Source organism: Thalassophryne amazonica, chromosome 4, assembly GCF_902500255.1.
Source record: "Thalassophryne amazonica chromosome 4, fThaAma1.1, whole genome shotgun sequence".
NCBI classification, from domain to species: Eukaryota; Metazoa; Chordata; class Actinopteri; order Batrachoidiformes; family Batrachoididae; genus Thalassophryne; species Thalassophryne amazonica.
Genome location: NC_047106.1, coordinates 71068779 through 71090436, shown reverse-complemented (window position 1 = coordinate 71090436; position 21658 = coordinate 71068779). Strand labels below are relative to the sequence as shown.

At 39.8% G+C, this 21658-nt stretch overlaps 1 protein-coding gene across 1 annotated transcript in view; it reads right to left on the bottom strand.

Annotated features, from left to right (window-relative positions):
- Positions 1-3568: 3568 nt before the first annotated feature.
- gmps (guanine monophosphate synthase) overlaps positions 3569-21658 on the bottom strand; it is a 77150-nt gene continuing 59060 nt past the window's right edge. Inside the window, exons 12-16 of the mRNA XM_034168096.1 lie at positions 19107-19232; positions 15592-15707; positions 15373-15503; positions 12575-12747; positions 3569-4648 (exon numbers count right to left, since the gene is read on the bottom strand). Of these exons, the coding sequence (XP_034023987.1) occupies positions 4547-4648; positions 12575-12747; positions 15373-15503; positions 15592-15707; positions 19107-19232 (648 nt within the window). The 3' untranslated portion in view covers positions 3569-4546. The remainder of the gene's footprint in view (positions 4649-12574; positions 12748-15372; positions 15504-15591; positions 15708-19106; positions 19233-21658) is intronic.

Here is a 21658-nt window from a genome sequence, read left to right as displayed (position 1 = left end):
TCACCAATGGGCTAGATACCACCAGCCGATTGGTCTATACCAGGCCTATATAAACCTCCCGACTAAGGGAATCCAGGGCCAAAATGATGTGTTGCTTCAGGAGGACTGCAGCCGCACCATCCACTCAATCATCAGGATCCCTTTCTCCCCCGACACGGGTCACAGTCCACGGCAAATAGACCGTCCCTTTCAGTCGCCTCTTACGACATGCAGGGAATACAGCGGGCCTATTCCACCCTGAACCCGCAGGGGGACCTTGTTGAATGGAAGATTCCAGCTTTCACCAAAATAAATAATTGTTTCATTGAAAGAATGTAAAAACATTATTTGTTTTATATAATGGCTAAAATAGATATGTTGTGTGCTGGGGTGTTTGGCTGGCTTGGTTTCTGTTTTTCCCACCAGGTGGTATGCATTCAGGACTGAGTAGCTGAGCATTAGGACCTCACCCTGAACACCTGAGGCTTGTTTTCACGTACAGGTCATCAGGACTCACAGTTGTGGTGTATTCTGTCTTGATCAGAGATTGCTGCATTTAAACCTTGAATGCACAGTGTGTGATTGCCAGAATGGGTGTAATGTGGTCAAACCTTCTACTTTGTGTCAAAAGTCTGGCAGCAGCATTCTGCACCAATTGAAGACCCTGAATGCTAGACTGCAGCAGACCAGAAAATAAAGCATTACAATAATCCAGTCTGGAAGAAATAAACGCATGTATCAAAGTCTCAGCATCAGCCATCGACACGATGGGACGAACCCTCGCCACGTTTCGCAGATGGAAGAAGGCAGTCCTCGTAATTTCTCTGATGTGGGGGCCAAAAGACAACATAGGATCAAAAAGTACTCCAAGATTCCTTTGTCCGTATGATGCACAACACACAAACCCAAATTAAACGCCAGCTGGTCAAATTGATGCCGATGTCTGGCTGGACCAAGAACCATCATTTCAGTCTTATCAGAATTCAAGAGTATTAAATAACAAGACAACCAACCTCTCACAGATATGTCAATCTTCTAAAGCTTTTATATGGGCAAGATTACCAGCAGTTACCGGCATGTACAATTGAGTATCATCAGCAAGGTTAGCCATCTCTGAACTTATCCAAGATCGGTGTCCCAAGAATGTTACCTTTGAATTTGAAGACTCTGGCAGTAATAGGACTGGACTTATGCTGAACACAGACAGATGGATGGCCTTCGCAATACCCGATGGCCATATTTTGCCTAGAGTAAAAATGCATTCTACAAAAAAAAAAAAAAAAAAAACTGCAGCACCATTTGAAATCTCTTTTGCTTGCCTAATTTAAGATATAAACATTTTTTGGCGGGGGGGGGGGGGGGGGGGGGGGGGTTGATTTTTCCAATTAATCGGCTATTAATTCAAATATAATGTCTTGACTGTGAATTTTGCTATCACGGTTTGGTTGGGCTTTGACCCTTTTCACTTCAGCAAATTCAATTTAGAGTAAATTAGATAAGTAAAAATGGAAGAATTATCAAACACTTAAGAAATACAGTAATTTTTAAGATAAATATAAATGAAATGCAAACCAACACTTTCAACATGGAGATCTTTATTAAAGCTCATTTTTTTCCATTGTACAAATGCCATCATTGTTAAAACTTCATGCAGTGGCTTGGTTTGAGGCACATTACTAAAGAGAATGAGCATTGTTGAGCAAAATTAAAACATGACACAGAACTGCATAAGTTATTATTGGTACTGTAATTATAAGCAACTACAAAATGATATGTGAAGCTGTTATTTCTATGGAGAAAAATGTAACTTAAAATACAAAAACGCTGAACAGATGGACAAACATTTATAAACTATTTTGCATTACAAATGCCTTTTTGTTTGCCACAAAACATTTGGTTCTAACACAAGGTGAGAGGCACAAAGACAAATTCTGGAGGCATGAGAAAATCTCAGTTAAACCTGAGCACTGTATTCACTGAGGTCTAAGTGACACGGTGGGAAGCTAGAGAGTTTTCATAGGACAGAACAGAAAATGATTCATGTATGTAACACACAATACAGAAGACAATAATGGAGGAGGCACTGGAGAGCACCCTTTTCCTGACCTTTGACACCACAGAGCGAAAACATTTAGAAAGGTGATGGTTGCACTGGATGAAGGATTCTGTTCAATTCTGCTTAAAAAAAAAAAAAAAAAAAAAAAAGCACCAAGGCTTTAAGGGCAAAAAAAGTGCAAAACTGTGCCCCTGCACGACAAAAGAGCAGCCAAGTAACGAATTAAAGAGCAATTTACATAATGGTAAGAAACTCTTCTAATAATTTTGCTAGTTGTTACTCCTCTTGCCATGTTTATTCTTCATAAAAAGCATACGTAGTACAGCATGAAGAGTAACAGTGTTTCACACTTCCTTCTGGAATCTGAGAGTCCAGGTTGAGTCGTATCAAATAAGAAAAGCAATCGAACAGGCACATACAAAAGTGATCCATCGCACTGACCCAGCGAGTTTAAGCAGTGACTGTTCCAAGTTCCACAAAGATGACCAGAAATAGTTCTATTCTTTGTGCATATGTGCTAGCTCCACTATTCACTGTGGTCTGCAGCTCTACAACAGCAAACTGAGTGGTTCACCGTAGTTGTTGCTACGTGAGGTAAAGGCATAGATTACAACCTTCTGTGATGTCACCCAAGCGTTTTCTGAAGAGCGGGTTGGAAGCTCAAAGAGTGTGGCTCCATTGTCATCTTTGCAGTAGCATCTCCGAGCAAACCCATAAATAGGTAAAGAGGTAGAGTGTGGAGAAAACTGGTAGGAATTGAGCATAACAAATGAAGTCTGAACACGACCACCTTCCTCAAAATTACCAAGCCAGCTAAGATTAAAAGAATAGCTAACACTCATTTGGGGTGTTTGATAAACGCATATTTTTGCAGACTGGTTGGTGGTTCCTTTAACAGGTGGCATAGGTGTGGCTATGAAAACTATGATCAGCATACAGCATCATTAAACATGGCAACGCAAGTGACGCCAACGTCACCCAGCTATCAAAAAGCGCCAAGTAGTGCTAACACACAAATTAAGTAGTTTCAAAATTTTACACAATGGAAATACTGGAGCAAAGATTTCTTAGATGGTCTGTTTGTACAATTAACCCCAAAGCAAGCCATATTATCTGAGATTTGTCATAAAATGCACATAAAGGGGTAGCACGGTGGCTTAGCACTGTTGCCACACAGCAAGAAAGTCCTGGGATTGTGTCCCGCCTGGTCCATTTTGTGTGGAATTTGCTGTTCTCATGGCTTCCTCCAACCTCCAAAGACATGCAGGTTAGGTGGACTGGAAACTTTAAATAGGCTGTAGTTGTGAATGTCTTTGTCTATATGTGGCCCTGCAATAGACTGGTGTCCTGTCCAGGGTGCACCCCACCTTTCACCCAAAGACTGCTGACATTTTATCCCTAAATCATATTGCTGTCAAATCACCAATGGCAACCAACATAAATCCAGGTTAAAGTTGTTTTGCTAATATAAGACAATCTGGAATTTTTGTTATTTCTTTTTCAATTGTATAAAAATGTATTCATTTTAAACCAGTGGCAGTAGTTAGCATAAAGTCCTGTCTGTTTTAACTCCTCACCTAAGACCGCTGCTGCAGAAACATAGATCCATTTCCAGTCACTCTAGCAGACTTTCAAAACGGTCACTGCTCGAACTCTCTATTGCTGGTCGACTGCAGTTGCAAATAGTCAACACCTCATCAATAAATGTCACTTTCAACAGATCATTAGGAGCTCACAATGTTACATCACCACAGCATGTTCTACTTTTGGCAAAAACAAAAAGCTTACGATAGATGATTGGTCACATCTGTTCTCTGTTCAGTTTTACTTCAGACAAGCTTGGTCTTAGCACAGTATAAAGGCAGAAAGAAAAACAAAGTGAGAAAACAGTCTTAAGTTAAGAAAAAGTCCGACAAACTAAAGTAAAATGAACTAAAAAAAAAAAAAAAAAAAAGGCAAATGCAACTTTATAACCCCCTTTTGCTGTTCTTCCTCTTCCTTGGCACAGTTTGCTTGCTTTCATGTTTTTTTTGTTTGTTTTTGCACATCCCATCATGCATCCTGAGGCACAACATCAAAGTCCACTTTCTAAACTTTCACAGCATCTGGCCTCTGGCCTGTAATTAATCACCTCACAAAAGGAAGCAGCAATGACCTTATTAGTTACCTCTTGGAGAGGAAACACATTGTTGCACACGGATCAAAAAGACAAACTCAACATTATCCATAACCAACATTAATCAATCCCCACTGCCAATATTAAGACTATGGAGGGGCGGGGCCGGGAGGAGGGGCAGAGGAGCACCGCCTTTGAAGGTGGACCTGTCACAGTAGTCTGCCTTCCACAGGAATGTCGAAGAGAACGAGGGTGATACAGGTGAGGGGGGGGGGAGGGAAATAAGTAGGAAAGGAAGGACAGAAAGAAGAGAAGGAGGAGAGTTCTCTAGCCTTCTCTGATATCTGCTGAGTGTGTTTGTGCATCTGTGTGCCCTGATGGTAAATTGTGGCAGTTCACTCCCACTCTGTGGTGCCGGGTGGTTTGGATGTCAGATCATACATGACTCTTGAGATTCCAGGGATTTTCTTGATCTCATTAACCATCTTCAACACCACCTGGTGGAATAGAAAAGCAAAATTATTTTATTTTGATTAATTTATTTACTGTGTCAAAACAGTAAAGAAATGGATGGCAACAGTTCAAAAGAGGTCTTCTGTCTAACGATGTCCAAATCCAAACAGCGCAATAGCAATCGGGTCCAATCAAGTCATTTGTTGAGTGAACAGTGTGATATATTCAACACGCAGACCAGTGTGTGTTCATTCACCCCTGCTTCATGAAAACTGTGCCGTCGTAGCTAACAGCCACCACTCTGTCAGTGTTGGCTGCCAATTATCAGCAGTACTTCATTACACATTTTATGGGCATATTTCCACTCTATTTTGCTTCAAATATGTACCTAGTCAGTTTGTGACTGATGGTACATGAGACACACACTTCTCACCAGTAAACACGAACGCACATTATTCTTGTCATCTTGCCTATTTTCATCCTGGTAATGTAACAGTGGCCAGCAGATGGTGCTGTGCAGTATTTTGTATAACAACAATCACTATTACTCAGCATTTTTATTTTTACTGCTATTGCTGTACCAAGTGGAACTCATAAAAGCCACATGCAAAATTGTTTGTTGACTTAGTTATTTTGTAAAACATAATTAAAACTATTAATGAGCAACTTGGGTTGAAGGTACTTTTTCTTAATGCACTGCAGAACTGTTCACTATGAACCCTAAACACTGGCTTGACTTTAATGTGTTTGCAATGTGCTCTGTACAAGTGTAACATTTAGGAAAACAAGTTATCAGATCAGAACCTGGCATCAGTAAGTACTTCAATGTTAAACTACTCTGATGTGTTAAAAAAACAAACAAAAAAAAAAACACCTTGCTTGGGATATGCCTACTTCTGTATGTCCCGTCTCAATTTCTGACACTTACGGGCAGAATCCAGAGGGAAAAAGGCAACAGGGACAGTGAATGTGGAGATACTTTGCCTGCTCCTATACTGATCTTGGCCGAGGACAGCAGTAGCTACTAACAGTTTGGCACTTGAAAATTCAAGTAAACAATAAATGGTATACACTGCATACATATGACAAAAAACAAAGTTTTAATTACCCAACTAATCAGGTCTGTTTTTCATTTTCTTTACCACTTACTCTGAACAGGTTATCAAAGTATCACATGTCTAATACACATAAAAGCATCATCACCTCTAGGCAGATGGAGTTGGAGAGAACACTATTTTAGAAAGAACTTATAAGCACTGCACAAAGGGTCTAGATCTAGAACCTTCATGCCACAAGGCTTTTTGGTGATATTTCGGACAAGTATTAATGTTTTGATTGTCAACGATCAGATCGGCCCTGTTGTGAACAAAAGAATGAGCCAATAAGTATCACCACCAAAATATACAGAGAGACGAAGACAACTATAATAATATGATAATCTTTACTAATAATACATAGATACATATTATGTACATCTGTAATTATTTTCTCCATGCTATCAAACACTTCTAATGAAGTTTTTGTTGATTCAGTGGTGACAAGAGGCAAACTGGAGGGTATTATCTTGACCCCTCACAATTCCATTAGATTGCTGTTTAGCTCATGATTGCATTTGCATTGTAAATCAATACCAAGCTACATCTGGAATCATGCACTGGTGCCGCACTTTGCAGCATTCAGAACATTACAGAACAGTCTTGGGTCCTGGATGACAACCGGAACATACCCACATCTCAAAAATAATCATCTATCTGTCAAAGCCATGTGAAACATGGGTGTCACCTTGGCCTTCTCCAGCTGCTGGGGTGCTCCACATTCAGGCACCTGTGTACTGAATCATGTACAGAGAAAGGTGCCATGTGATGATACAAGTTGTATGAAAAGACTATTTTCCCATATTGGCAAGATGACAAAACTATAGCACAGTCTGTCACATGGATTAGAATACGGTGTTATTACTATTTGATAAAACCACATATTCACATTGGACTGTTACTGTTCTCTCTCTACATTTATCTAAACATTTGACTTCAGCAATTTGTGCTTTAAACAACTGATAGTGTCCTAAGATAAAATTTGATAAGTCATCAATATAACTTTTAGTTCTCAGAAACACCGATTTGGTTTTAAATTATTTTCTTATTCACATCTATAAATGGCACACAATAAAATGGATTTTTCCATCCGGAAAATGCTGACGTCAGCATTTCTAGGACACTCACAACTTCAGTGTTGTGCAAAATGACGCACATACATTTTTCACTTCAATATCTGACTTCTACAAGCATGTTAAATATTTTTCATATTTTAATTCACAATAATACTTCATGTAAAAGAATAAACCATAAAATGCAGATTCAACAGGCTGCCATATGTTTGCATGGAGACAGTTTAAAGTAAATTCATTCCAAAGACAGAGTTTGATTTGTGTGAAATAACTTGAATAACATTAAAAGACAATGAATTCTGTCAAAAACATGATATAACAAGCAATCAGAGATTTATGACGTCCACAAATCCAGATCACCTCCAAAATTTAATGGATTCTTCCATGCCCTAATATCTATCTGTGGTGAAAATTTGGTGAGAATCCATGAAGCAGTTTTGACGTAATCCTTCAAAGCCCATATGAAGTGAAACTTGATCCCGAATCCTGATCACATCTAAAATTTAATGGAGTAAAAACATAGTATTGATTACGGGGGTCTGGCCCCCCCCCTGAAATTTTTTAAAAGAGCAAGTCAAATTTTGTATATTGCAGTGATTTTTAATGGGTATGAAGCCCTCTGAAAGAAAAGTCACTTGAAATGATGAAGTAAAAAACACATTATTGATTATGGGGGGCCTGGGGGTGCTCCCCCAGAATTGTTTTTTTTTTTTTTAAAGAGCAAGTCAAATTTAGTATAATCTAGTGAATTTTAATGGGTATGAAGCCCTCTGAAACAAAAATCACTTCAAACTATGAAGTAAAAACACATTATTGATTATGGGGGGTCTGGGGTGCTCCCCCAGAAATGTTTTAAAAGAGCAAGTCAAATTTTGTATATTCTAGTGAATTTGAATGGGTATGAAGCCCTCTGAAACAAAGAAAACTCACTTTAAACTGTCAAGTAAAAATTTTTTGTCTTCTGTAGTAGTAGTTTTGATCAGTTTTAATCCGGTAAATGCGCCAAAAGGGTGCTGTGTTGCTGGCTGTATAGTCAAAATACAAAATTAGCACCTAAAGCAATTGACAACGTTGTTCTGCTGTGCAAAAAGTAACACACTCACCCGTTTTGAAAACACATGCGCACTGAGAAACTCAAAACTGGCTTATTCACAGTTAATCAGTAAAATGGTCTCACTCATAAAACAAACTAGGGCTGCAACTAACAATTATTCAGTTGATTATGAGCATTTTTAGATGCCTACAGCAATTATCTCAACCACTGACAACATTACAGCAAGAGTCCATGAAAGTATTTTAAAGGCCTGACTAAAGTGTAAAATGTGATCTTTAATAAGATATTTTTTATAGTAGAGAAGCTTGAATCTTTGACTGGACTGGGTTGCTTGATGCGAGAACGTTTCGCTTCAAATCGCAGAAGCTTCCTCAGCTAAAATTCTTGCTCTGGAAGTCTGACTTCTGTCTGACTCTTGTAGAGAAGAATAAAACAGAAGCCAACAAAAGCTGGAGTTTTAAACCTAACCAGACCCCTCCTACTGAGAGGCAGACTGCTATAGGGTAGTGACTAAACAATAGCTCTAATTAGCAACTATTGTGCTGTAGTTAGCACACCTAATGGCAGGACAGCTGTCCCTCTAATGATGGGATGGATGCCTTTCTGACGGCTCCCTTGATGACGTGAATGACTCGTTACCATGAACAAAAGACTGAAACTCCTTTGACCTGAGTACCCCATTGTAAACAGGGGATAAAGCGTGTCTCAGACCCCCTCCCCGGTTAAGGCTGAGTTTCAAACATTTCACAAAGAATGCCTCCTTGACCCCTCTCTCAAACCATTTCTTCTCTCTGGCTAATATTTTAACTTCCTTGTCCTGAAACGCGTGGTTAGTGTCTTTGAGGTGGAGGTGAAATGCAGACTGAGGTCCACTGGCGCCCTCTCTGCGGTGCTGGTATAGCCTTTTGTGTAAAGGTTGCTTTGTTTCACCTATGTAGTGTTCGTTACAGTTTTCCTGACATCTGATAGAATACACTACATTGCTCTGTTTGTAACTAGGGATCATGTCCTTAGGGTGAACTAATTTTTGTCTCAAGGTGTTAACCGGTTTAAAGTAAACTGGGATTTTGTACTGTCTGAAGATCCTCTGTAGTTTTTGATTGCACCAGCCCCATTTGAATTCATTCGTGATGAACTTTAAATCATCTTCCTGCAGCAGAATGATTTATCTGTTTACTTTGTCATTTCAACACGACACGGAGTTCACGGTAAAATCTCTAGCAGCATCTCTCATTTGCTGCTGTGCAGATGAGCAATGCCGCTAACATTATCCTTGAGTCTCGGACCAGGACGTGAAAACATGAGACTTAATATCCAGTGTGATGTTTCGAAATTTTACAAATACAGACCACAGACTAAATCCGATGAGTGCCAGGAAAACAAAAATAACCCTTCTTCTTTCGAGTTTATTGGCAGTTTGCAAACTAACACGGTGTATTACCGCCACCAACTGTTTGGCTGTGGAACATTAACGGATTCTAACATGCTATCAAAAATAATCCAGAAACGTTCACCATGTAAGTAAAAACCCAGATTTCTGGGAATTTATAGAAAACTTTCATTAGTGCAGTAAGAAAGGAAGCAACAAGACAAGACAAGGCTTGGCTCTTCATATTCCTGTAACAATATCGGCATCACCAAATACCTCTGTCCAGCGACCTTGTGACTCCATCAACTCTTCCCAGTCATCTCTCAATCTCAAAGGTTGAGGACCCAGAGACATGAATGTCACTAGTACCGAGATAAATGAATGCCTATAATTTAAACACTTTAACCACATACAGACACTTCTGATCACCTGGATCTTAGCCTTGATCAAGGACAATCACAAACACTCGGATTCTTCACTCAGCTTTTCAAGTGCTGTAATCAGAGTATCGTCCACAAAGTCAAATTTCTCACTAGCTCAATACCAGACTGATTAAAATTTTTTGTCTCAAGAGAAATGTTGAAACCAAAATTGCAAATAATAATAATAATGTGTAGCTGAAAGATACCACAGTTTCCCTTTAATAAGGTTTCAGCCTCACATACTGGCAGGCACACGAATGAAATTAGTTGCGGACACTCTTGGTGTGACCCAGTCTAAGTCTCCTGACGTACAGTCGTGTTCAGAATAATAGTAGTGCTATGTGACTAAAAAGATTAATCCAGGTTTTGAGTATATTTCTTATTGTTACATGGGAAACAAGGTACCAGTAGATTCAGTAGATTCTCACAAATCCAACAAGACCAAGCATTCATGATATGCACACTCTTAAGGCTATGAAATTGGGCTATTAGTAAAAAAAAAAGTAGAAAAGGGGGTGTTCACAATAATAGTAGTGTGGCATTCAGTCAGTGAGTTCATCAATTTTGTGGAACAAACAGGTGTGAATCAGGTGTCCCCTATTTAAGGATGAATCCAGCACCTGTTGAACATACTTTTCTCTTTGAAAGCCTGAGGAAAATGGGATGTTCAAGACAATGTTCAGAAGAACAGCATAGTTTGATTAAAAAGTTGATTGGAGAGGGGAAAACTTATACGCAGGTGCAAAAAATTATAGGCTGTTCATCTACAATGATCTCCAATGCTTTAAAATGGACAAAAAACAAAACAAAACAAAAAAAAACAGACGCGTGGAAGAAAACGGAAAACAACCATCAAAATGGATAGAAGAATAACCAGAATGGCAAAGGCTCACTAATTGATCAGCTCCAGAATGATCAAAGACAGTCTGGAGTTACCTGTAAGTGCTGTGACAGTTAGAAGACGCCTGTGTGAAGCTAATTTATTTGCAAGAATCCCCCGCAAAGTCCCTCTGTTAAATAAAAGACGTGCAGAAGAGGTTACAATTTGCCAAAGAACACATCAACTGGCCTAAAGAGAAATGGAGGAATATTTTGTGGACTGATGAGAGTAAAATTGTTCTTTTTGGGTCCAAGGGCCACAGACAGTTTGTGAGACGACCCCCAAACTCTGAATAAGCGAAGTCCGCAACGCATCTGCGCATGCGTGGGTCAAACGGGGGCAAAAATCACAGCTACCAAACTCACACTGCTCCCACTGAATTTCATATACAGTAGCATTAGCGGACTGTAAAAGTTAAGGCTTACAGGGATTGTTTCAAAGGCTTTAAGCCTTAAGCGACGCATACAATAATGACAGAGGCGCATTGTGCTGTTTTCAAATGCTCGAATGGAATTTATAGGCTTGAAAGTTGGCTGAAAACACACGACTGCAAAGCTCCGCCAAGTCCACACAAAGACGGAAAGAAGAAATATGGTTGTAAACCTCCGTTCATTCTACACAATTTCCCCACAGAAAAAGATCCAGACGGACATAAAAGATGGATTAAAATTGTAAGTTTCTTGCACACATTTATTTTGTCAATACCGTTTTCGTGCATTGGCTTTTGACTGTAATGTCGCGCCATGAATGACGTGGCGCGTAATATTGTAAAATTGACATGTTCTATAAACAAGCTGCATGCATGCACATATCATTGTATGTCTGTCAACTTATCAAAACAAACATGACACCAAAGAAGTTATATGCGAGGCCCACCTTCACTGGTCAAGGGGGGTCAGAAATTTGTTTGTCTCCAACTATCAACAAGGACTGGTCAGCGGCTCTCTCTTCGGCACTAACGGTAGTTTCTGTAACAATGCAGCACATGCAAGCACAGCCAGCTCTTCTTTCTGCTTCTGTCCACTGTCGTACGTAGTCCTGGTTGTAACAGGCAATCCGCGGACCTTACAAAAACCACTTTAAATTGTCAACTTTCCAGCAGTTGAAATGATCCAAAACACAGCACTCCTCACTGCTTTCTGCCACCATAGCTTGTGGGTTGGTAGTCGAACAATTTAGCCTACCCATAACGCACTGCGCGGCCTGAGATGCGGACTTCGCTTATTCAAGCCACTGTTCACAGTGAAAACAGTGAAGCATGGTGGTGCAAGCATCATGATATGGGCATGTTTCTCATACTATGGTGTTGGGCCTATATATCGCATACCAGGTATTATGGATCAGTTTGGATATGTCAAAATACTTGAAGAGGTCATGTTGCCTTATGCTGAAGAGGACATGCCCTTGAAATGGGTGTTTCAACAAGACAATGACCCCAAACACACTAGCAAACCAGCAAAATCTTGGTTCCAAACCAATAAAATTTATGTTTTGGTGTGGCCTGCCCAATTCCCGGACCTAAATCCAATTGAGAACTTGTGGGGTGACATCAAAAAAGCAGTTTCTGAAGCAAAACCAAAAAATGTGAATGAATTGTGGAAGGTTGTTAAAGAATCTTGGAGTGGACTAACAGCTGAAAGGTGCCACAAATTGGTTGACCCCATGCCTCGCAGATGTGAAGAAATCATGAAAAACTGTGGTTATACAACTAAATACTAGTTTAGTGATTCACAAAATTGCTAAAAAAAAGCAGTCTGAACATAATAGTTTTGAGTTTGTAGCGTCAACAGCAGATGCTACTATTATTGTGAACACCCCCATTTCTACTTTTGTTTTTTTACTAATAGCCCAATTTCATAGCCTTAAGAGTGTGCACATCATGAATGCTTGGTCTTGTTGGATTTGTGAGAATCTACTGAATCTACTGGTACCTTGTTTCCATGTAACAATAAGAAATATATTCAAAACCTGGATTAATCTTTTCAGTCACATAGCATTGCTATTATTCTGAAGACTACTGTACTAAGTCTACTAAAATTTGACATTATGGCAGATTTGTTAGGATATAAACAGAATACCTCCTCAGGGATATGGTTGCCTGGCATGGCAGGGATTCCTGTCATGAAGTCGCTTGTGATGAACGTGCGCACGACCACAGAGCGCCGACAGGATGGCTGCTTTTGCAGAGGGTCGCGGTCAAAGTGCAGCGGGGTCAGGATAACTGGCATCTGGCTGATCTTTCCAGAATAGCCTAAAAGAAATTGGGGAGGAAGAAGAAATAAACTGAGCTAAAATATCATGCTGTTAAATGACATTTACAGTACATTACATGCATAGTAACACACACTGAAAGACATTTTTACAGTGTTCACAATTTAATTTTCACTGTATGCCAACAAAACCAAAGTGACACAAGGACATTCAGATCTTTTATGATGCTCATCAGTTCTGCTTCTTGAACATTTACATGCTGTTTCTACATGAATAACTGCATTCACATCAGCCAAATCATGTGAACTCCGACACAAAAATCAGAGGTTTTAAGAAAACATACTGCAGTAAAGATTTTCACACATAATGCAACACTGAGCAAAAAAAAAAAAAAGAAAGGGGGGGGGGGGGGGTCAAAAAGAACAAAATCTGTGAAATATAAGAACTAAGTTTTACCATGACTGCTTTTAGACAAACTGCAGCATTTTTGCCAAGGCAGAAAGCCAACCAACTCTGAGCACAACAAACCAGATTTATTAGTGTGCCACCTACAGGCTAGTCCATAAGTATTCAATTCAATTTATTTTATTTGTATAGCACTGGGCAGCACAGTGGGTTAGTGGTTAGCACTGTTGCCTTACAGCGAGAAGGTCATGGGATCGATTCCCACCTGTGGCCTTTCTGTGTGGAGTTTGTATGTTCTCCCCATCTTTGTGTGGGTTTCCTCCCACATTTAAAGACATGCAGGTTAGATGAATTGTTAACTTTATAACTGTCCAGGTCCCTTGCAAAAGAGATGTCCCATGTCTCCCATCTCAATGGGACTAACCTGATTAAATAAAGGTAAAAAATATAAATAAACAAATAAATTAATTAATAATCAAGAAGTCAATTATGTAATGTAGATGGTGAGCAGGGGTGAAAGGGTAGGACTCAATAAGCATTTCTGAACCTTCCTGCACCATCTTGAGCATAATTTGTTTCTTTTTAAAATCGATACCATGTGTTGTTCTTGGTACTTTAGTTTTCATGTCTATTTCACATTGTGTCTAAGTTTGCGTGTCTGTGTTAATACCAGATTTCTTTTCCATTTCATCTGCTAGACACCACAAAACCAACTTAACAAGTGTGAAGTAACCACTTTAAGTCAAATACACCCAACATTTGCAGTGAACTTTTCTTTTCCTGTCATGGGAAAGTCAGTGGTGTTTGTATTTAAACTTCTTATGTAGACGGTTGTGCACAGGGAGGACAGAGTGCAGCACAAACCACAACAGGCAGGGATGAAAGTGGTGAAACACAAAAAAGTTTACCCCCCCCCCCCCCCCCCCAAAAAAAAAAAATAAAAATTTAATTCTAGAAGCTCTGAAATGCAATCTGGGACTGTTCCAGACAATAAATTGCAGTGAGTGCATCATCCATTTTGGTAAGAGAAAAAAAAACAACTTTCCTTATTCAAAATCATTCCTCCAGTAGTATTCTGCCCTTACTAAGATGCAGCAGTTTTATAGCTTGGCAGATAGTTCTGGAGGAAATCACTGAAGAAATGAACAAATTGAAAATATGGTTTGACCGAAACAGTCATTAAACTTAAAAAAAACAAAACAAAAAAAACATTTGGGAACTGCAGCACGAATGAGTAAATACAAATACAGATAGATGGGGTGTAAATTGAAAGAGTTAATGAAAAGAAATTCCTGGGGGGTAATAATAGATGAGAAAATCAGTTGGAAACCATACATCAAATACATACAAACCAAATTATCAAGAAGAATTTCAGTGTTAAGAAAAGCAAAACATGTTCTGGATCACAAATCACTCCACACTTATTTCTTTTGTAATGTTCAAAATAAACATTAAAATAAATAGTTCAACATTAAACATCCAGGAGTCACCAGGTAAGTTTGAAATGTTCACTGTGAGGATCACTGTGAAACTACAATATATAAATAAATATAAATGAAAAAAATTACAATTTGTAATGCATTTGATTCTCTTACATCAACAAACATGCTGACAGGCGACAGCTTAATGTTAACTTTAACACTAAAAATATCACAGACATGCTAATGTGTTAGCATCGCTCCCTTTTTAATTTTAGAAAATACATCTAACAACTGTTTCAGAAGAGCATAACAGGTCAGTTTAACACAAAAAGGTAAGTATTACTCACAGACATATGCTCTTTAGGGTTTAGTAGGGGAAAAAAAAATGAAGAGAATGTGAAATAAAAAACAGCTTCGCTTCAAGAGCCCGTTGCTGCCCAACAAGAAGCCTGATGGAAAAAAACAGAAATCTGCCAAAAAGCAGATATTTTCATATCTGAACAGGGCTTTTATCGTTCATAACAAAAAGTACAGAGTTTCTACCAGTAGCACTGCCAGAATTTTAAATTTTTTTTTTTTTTTGTAAATGTTCGCCACTGTGGCAAATCACAGGCAAACTCGACTTGTCACATTGTGTATTGATTTGTCATGTGATATGGCGAGAGCAAGGGAGATCCCTGAAAAATCAATGGAAGTTATCTTTACCTGTATCTTGGCTTTAATCTGAGGGAATTACTAAATTATTACAGAACTTCCCAAACAATCTGCAGTACTTTGATACATCTGTCCATTCATTCACTTCATTTAAATGTCACCTTTACTCCAGCACAAACACTTACCAGACTCTCTAAGGATAGCGTGAGCTACAAAGTCAGCCTGCCTGAGTGTGCTCAGAACACCTGTGGTCAGGAAGGTAGGAGTTATGTCTGTTGGCGGCTCCTTCACATGCGACCCAAATATATACACAGCTCTAGAAAAAGGACACAGATAAATACAGATCATTGAAGGATCACAGAGTATAAATGGAAAAACCCATGAGCAGAGACTTTGTGCATTACCTGTTGATGCTATGGCATATACGAGGGATGAGTCTGGCAAGGAACATAAGAGAATCCCAGTGCGGAGATTCTTTACTGGTGATTCCACACACATAACTGTAAGACCGGCAATCGCCCTGTATGATGGTAAAAGATGGAGAAGAAGAAAGAGTAAAACTTAAGTTATTTTTAAAGATATACACATTAACGTAAACAAACCAAGAGACCAGCCCTCTCTGGAAAATATTACAGTTTAAATGTGTCATTTTGCGAATGGTTTATTTGTGCTTTAAAAAAAAGGGGGGGGGGACCTTTGTCCAGAGATTGCAAATTCTCCCAAAATGTTTCTAGACGGAAAATGTTGTCCGTCTACAGGCTGCTGTATGGCTCACAGTTTGAGGTCTGGAGCTATTTTTAAACTGTGGCTTTAAACAGAAGAAAGAGAACACACCCAGCAGCAAACAGCAGCCTGACCGCAGCCACTGGGTGAGAAAGGCAGCCTCAGTCATCTTTATACGTGATGTGAAACTCTAATCAAACTTTTAAAAGTGTGTCTGGAAATATTTTAAACATGTCTGACAACCTTGAAAAAACTAAAAATATATATATATAAAAATTTAAGAGAACCTTGAGGAAAATTCACACTGTGTACACAATCCAGACCAACATCAGTCAACATCATGAGAGTTAAATCTCATCAAATACAACTTTCAGCTTTAATTTCAAAGTATCAACCTCCCAAACTGGTGAACTGTGTGGCACTTTGAGGTTCCCCTTTTATCTGAGTAAAAGTAACTGAACCAACAAAATAAATTAACTTGTCAGCTGTTACTAAATCACTGGCTGCACAGCTGCCAGGTCTTCATTGCAGGCATCTGCAGTTCCTCTTTGTTCGAGTGTTTTGCTCCAACATGTAAATGTATTACACAAGTTATTCAAATAATGACAAAGTAGTAAGTGATCAACTGCAAGTATAACCCAGTACTGAATCCTGAAGAGTAACACAAATACCAGAACTACCAGGACGACAGCCACTGTACAAATAAATTAAACACGATTAGTGTTTTTTCTTTTTTTTATATATATATATTTTAGCTTGCGAAGCACTTTATACGTTTGAGCTATATAAATAACTAAGCAATGCATCAATTTGCCCTGAGCTCCAAGCAGGGTTTTTTGTTGTTGTTGTCGTTTTGTTTTTTTGCACTTCGGTCACATTTTTAGCAAATCTGTAAAGTAAAATGACATCTGTCAAGTCCTATACCTCACATAAATCATGTCTGGACTTTGGCGTACGAGGTCTGTTAGAAAACTATCCGACCTTTTTATTTTTTGCAAAAACTATATGGATTTGAATCATGTGCGATTGCATCAGCCAAGCTTGAACCTTCATGCGCATGCGTGTTTTTTCACACCTGTCGGTTGCGTCATTCACCTGTGAGCACGCTTTGTGGGAGGAGTGGTCCAGCCTCCTCGGCGGATTTTCATTGTCAGGAAATTGGCTGATCGACTGCCGCTTTACTGCATCAAAATTTTTTCAGAAACTGTGAGAGACAGCCAGGTGGAAACCATACGGAAAATTCAGATGGCTTTCGGTGAAGATCTTATGGGGATCACACAGATTAAGGAGTGTTACAACCGGTTTAAAGATGGCGCACAATGGCGGCGGGCACGCCGCGCTCCGAGCGGTGATCCGACAGGCTAAAACGACCAGATCATTTCCAAAGTGAACGCTGTGTTGATCCGGGACGTCGTCTGACTACTACAGAAATGGCAGAAGATGTGACATAGCACTTTTTCGGCACATTCCACTGTTACAGGAGTTTTTGTCATGGAAAGAGGAGCAGAGGAATTCACCACAGAGCCGCTAATGGCACGGGACAAAAGCACCTCCGTGTTGGTCTCACAGGACAAGCCCTAACATGCCCAGCTCTTGCACCATTCGGAAGATTCACACGGCTTTCGGTGGCTTTTCAGTCGTGTGACTATCCAAGAAATTGTGGACGAGCTGGACATGCAAGGCGTTGCTTTTTGTTGTGCGCATCCGTCCCGACGCGGAATTCCTCCGCACATCTTTTCATGCCGAAAAAGTGCTGATGTCCAACTCTTCTGCCATTTCTCAGGTAGTCAGACGACATCCCGGATCAACAAAGCGTTCACTTTGGAAATGAACGGCACATTTCATTGTTACAGGAGTTTTTTGTTGCCGTGATGAAGACTCACAGGACATGTTGTGGCATGTCCAGCTCGTCCACAATTTCTCGGACAGTCACACGACTGAAAAGCCACTGAAAGCCATCTGAATCTTCCGAATGGTGCAAGAGCTGGGCATGTTAGAACATGTCCTGTGAGACCAACACGGAGGTGCTTTTGTCCCGCGCCATTAGCGGCTCCGTGGCGAATTCCTCCGCTCCTCTTTCCATTACAAAAACTCCTGTCGAAAAAGTGCTATGTCCACATCTTCTGCCATTTCTGTAGTAGTCAGATGACGTCCCGGATCAACACAGCCTTCAATTTGGAAATGATCTGGTCGTTTCAGCCTGTCGATCGTCGGAGCGTGGCACAACCCTCCGCCGTTGTGCGCCGTCTTTAAACCGGTTGTAACACTCCTTGATCTGTGTGATCCCCATAAGATCTTCACCGAAAGCCATCTGAATTTTCCGAATGGTTTCCACCTGGCTGTCTCTCACAGTTTCTGAAAAAATTTTGATGCATTAAAGTGGCAGTCGATCAGCCAATTTCCTGACAATGAAAATACGCCGAGGAGGCTGGACCACTCCTCCCACAAGGTGTGCTCACAGGCAAATGACGCAACCGACAGGTGTGAAAAAACTCACGCATACGCATGAAGGTTCAAGCTTGGCTGATGCAAGTGCACAAGATTCAAATCCATATAGTTTTTGCAAAAAATAAAAAGGTCAGATGGTTTTCTAACAGACCTCGTATGTACATATACGCATTCTTCCAAGTGGCCACAAGGTGTTAGAAACATGTTAATTCCTCTCACAATACATCTTTCCATTCTTTTCAAGCTTTTCTCACTCCTCCAGCCTAAAAAAAAAAAAAACAGTTGATAAGTTACTGAATTTTTGTTTACCTGGCTGTTGACCTCGGTTGTGCTACTCAAGGCTTTACAGTTGTACGAAGGAGTGCAGTATTTTTATGTATTTATTTAACAGAATCTGTATACGGCAAGCCATTTATTTTTGGTGCATTTATTATAACTTACAAAAGTAGTCGTTTTGATGCAATATCACTTTTTAAGATTACATTGGATTAGACTGGGTAAACTCAGTTCACTTTCAAGGGCTGTCATAAATTTGTAAATCTGATTATTTCTGTATTTATAGTGTATAGCTATGAGAAATAGTGCAATTTAGGCAAATTAAAAAAAAAATGCTTCAAATCCATCGAGGTGTGGAACTCAGGGGGTCAAACACAAAAGACATTGAAAACCACCAAATGGTTTAGGAGGAGCCACCTGCTGGAGCATTAATAATTATTTGAAGCTAAAACTGATGGACCAGCTGGAGTACCTGAACACCAACAGTTTTGATGGGCAGTAGGAAGGCATTGAGTGAATGAAGGCTGGTGATCTGCATGAGCTTCTCCTCCTCCTCATCTGATATGCATGACTTGACTCTCTGTAGCAAGGTGTGGGGCTGCAGACAGAGCAAACAGAGCTCAATTTGTAGAAATGCAGCACTGAAGGAATCACAACTCTGGCTTTAAAACTGAAAACTTTCTCAGATTATGTAATCACCATCTGCTCAACTGCCAGTTTAATACATTCTCACGTCAAACTGAATGATATGCAGCATCAACATACTCAACAATAATAAACAGAGAAAAAAAATGTCCAAGTACATCAAGGTCTTTTTAAAAATTATTAAAAGGTCTTAAGGCTATTGTCCAGTTCCTGTTATTGATTTCGTCTGTCCATACAGCAGTGTAGCTGCTCTGTGCATATGTCATTTACTAACCAGGAAGGGGGTGAAGAAAGAACCCATCGCCAGGCACCACAAAAAACCTAAACACAGGCTATTTTTAAAATAGTGTTTCACTACTCAGAAACCCATGAAGGAGAACAAACATTTTCACATTTTTGTGTGTTTGTCAAACTTGCTCTAAGCAGACTGCTGTGTGACTATTCCACTTACAATTTCTCTCTTAAATCAAACAGCACCTGAATTCAGCTAGTCACTGAACATGTGATTGAATGCAGACATGTCCGTTCCAACTGCATTTGTCGAAAAAGCAAAGATGTCTAACGCGCAAGATGCAGACATACTTAATGCTCTCGTTATATTTTTCACACTCACTCCCAGTACTTTGGCTTGGTGTATTTTAGCTTTCAGAATAAAGATGACACTTGAAGCTGTTTGTTTTCTAAAAATACTGGGAGGATAAACAAAGTTTCCCTATTTATGCAGTCCCAAATTTGTCATCAACTTGGCAGGATGTGCACACTGCTATTAGCTTTGTCAGAAAATGATGATGCCAGTTGTTAAACTGATCACTACTACTAGGGGAGGTGACAGTCTAGTGGTTAAGCGTTGGGCTTGAGACCAGAGGATCCTCTGTTCAAATCCCAGCCTGACCGGAAAATCACTAAGGGCCCTTGAGCAAGGTCCTTAATCCCCTAGTTGCTCCCAGTGTGTAATGAGTACCTTGTATGGCAGCACCCTGACATCGGGGAGAATGTGAGGCATCAGTGTGTAAAGTGCTTTGAGCATCTGAAGCAAATGGAAAAGCACTATATAAATGCAGTCCATTTACCATTTCACTCAAAATATGCATACGTCATCACACAAATGAAGAATTAACCACACAGCTTGCTGTGTGGTTAATTCTCCCAAGGAATCATCTAAGATGTCAGTGCTACACTGTCTTTCCAGTTTTTCCCCCAGAAATTTTTCAGGCCCAGTGGTACTCAATGAAATACTCCCACCCCCAAAATTGCAAGGTGCATTGTACAAGAAAATGAGAGGTGTTCAAAAACGCAAGAGCTAAAGTTATGTGGTGCGCTCATTACTTATGTAATCCTGCATTTGTGGTTTAAGGGTTTAAAAAAACAAAAACAACAACAACAAAAAAACGCTTTTCACAGAACACAAGTATTTTTCAAATTCAAGAATACCAAAAGATGAGCAATGAAGACTGGCAATGATATTTCAGCTTCACTGGCAACACTAAATATGGCGTGGTGCAAACAATATACACTGAACAAAAATATAAATGCTACACTTTTGTTTTTGCTCCCGTTTTTCATGAGCTAAACTCAAAGATCAAAAACATTTTCTATATACAAAAAAGGCCTATTTCCCTCAAATATTGCTCACAAATCTGCCTAAATGTGTGTGAGCGCCTCTCCTTTGCTGAGATAATCCATCCCACCTCACAGGTGTGGCATATCAAGATGCTGATTATACAGCATGATTAGTGCACAGGTGTGCCTTAACACATGACAGGATTTTAAAATTATCTTTAGGTTTCCAAAACCTGAGAGACCACATACGTGAAGATAAAAAATCATGGATCTAACAGGTTTGGTGTTACAGTGTGTGGTGTTCAGCCAAACAGTAAGGACAACAACACCACACACGAACAGATTTCACACACGAACATTTACAGTTCAGACAGGAAAATCTCGCCAAATCTCTCGAGATTAAACGTGACCTCAGAGTAAACAAACGGAGGTACTTTGTGGACTATTTACAACAGAGGGAAAAAAATGATACAAAAAGAAAAAGAAAAGGTGTTCTTTAAAGGAGTGGAGACAGCGCGACCACCGGACTTTCTGGTAAGTCAGAACAGCCGTTTTGATTTTATTTTCCGCTCCGTACGTCTGTCACCTCGCTTTCTGATTGGCTGCACGTCACATTCAGCAGGCTGTGTGCTCGTTCGTGGTCGGAAGACACAACACATGCTGCGATATCGGGCCAAAAAAATCCAACACGTTGAATATCCCCGATTTGCAATCGGAGCGCTCCTGACGCCCTTCCGAGCAGATCAGAGCGCTCTTAACACACCACACATGGCAGGAATATCTGATAAGATTATCTTTAGCGTCATCACGATTGTCGGG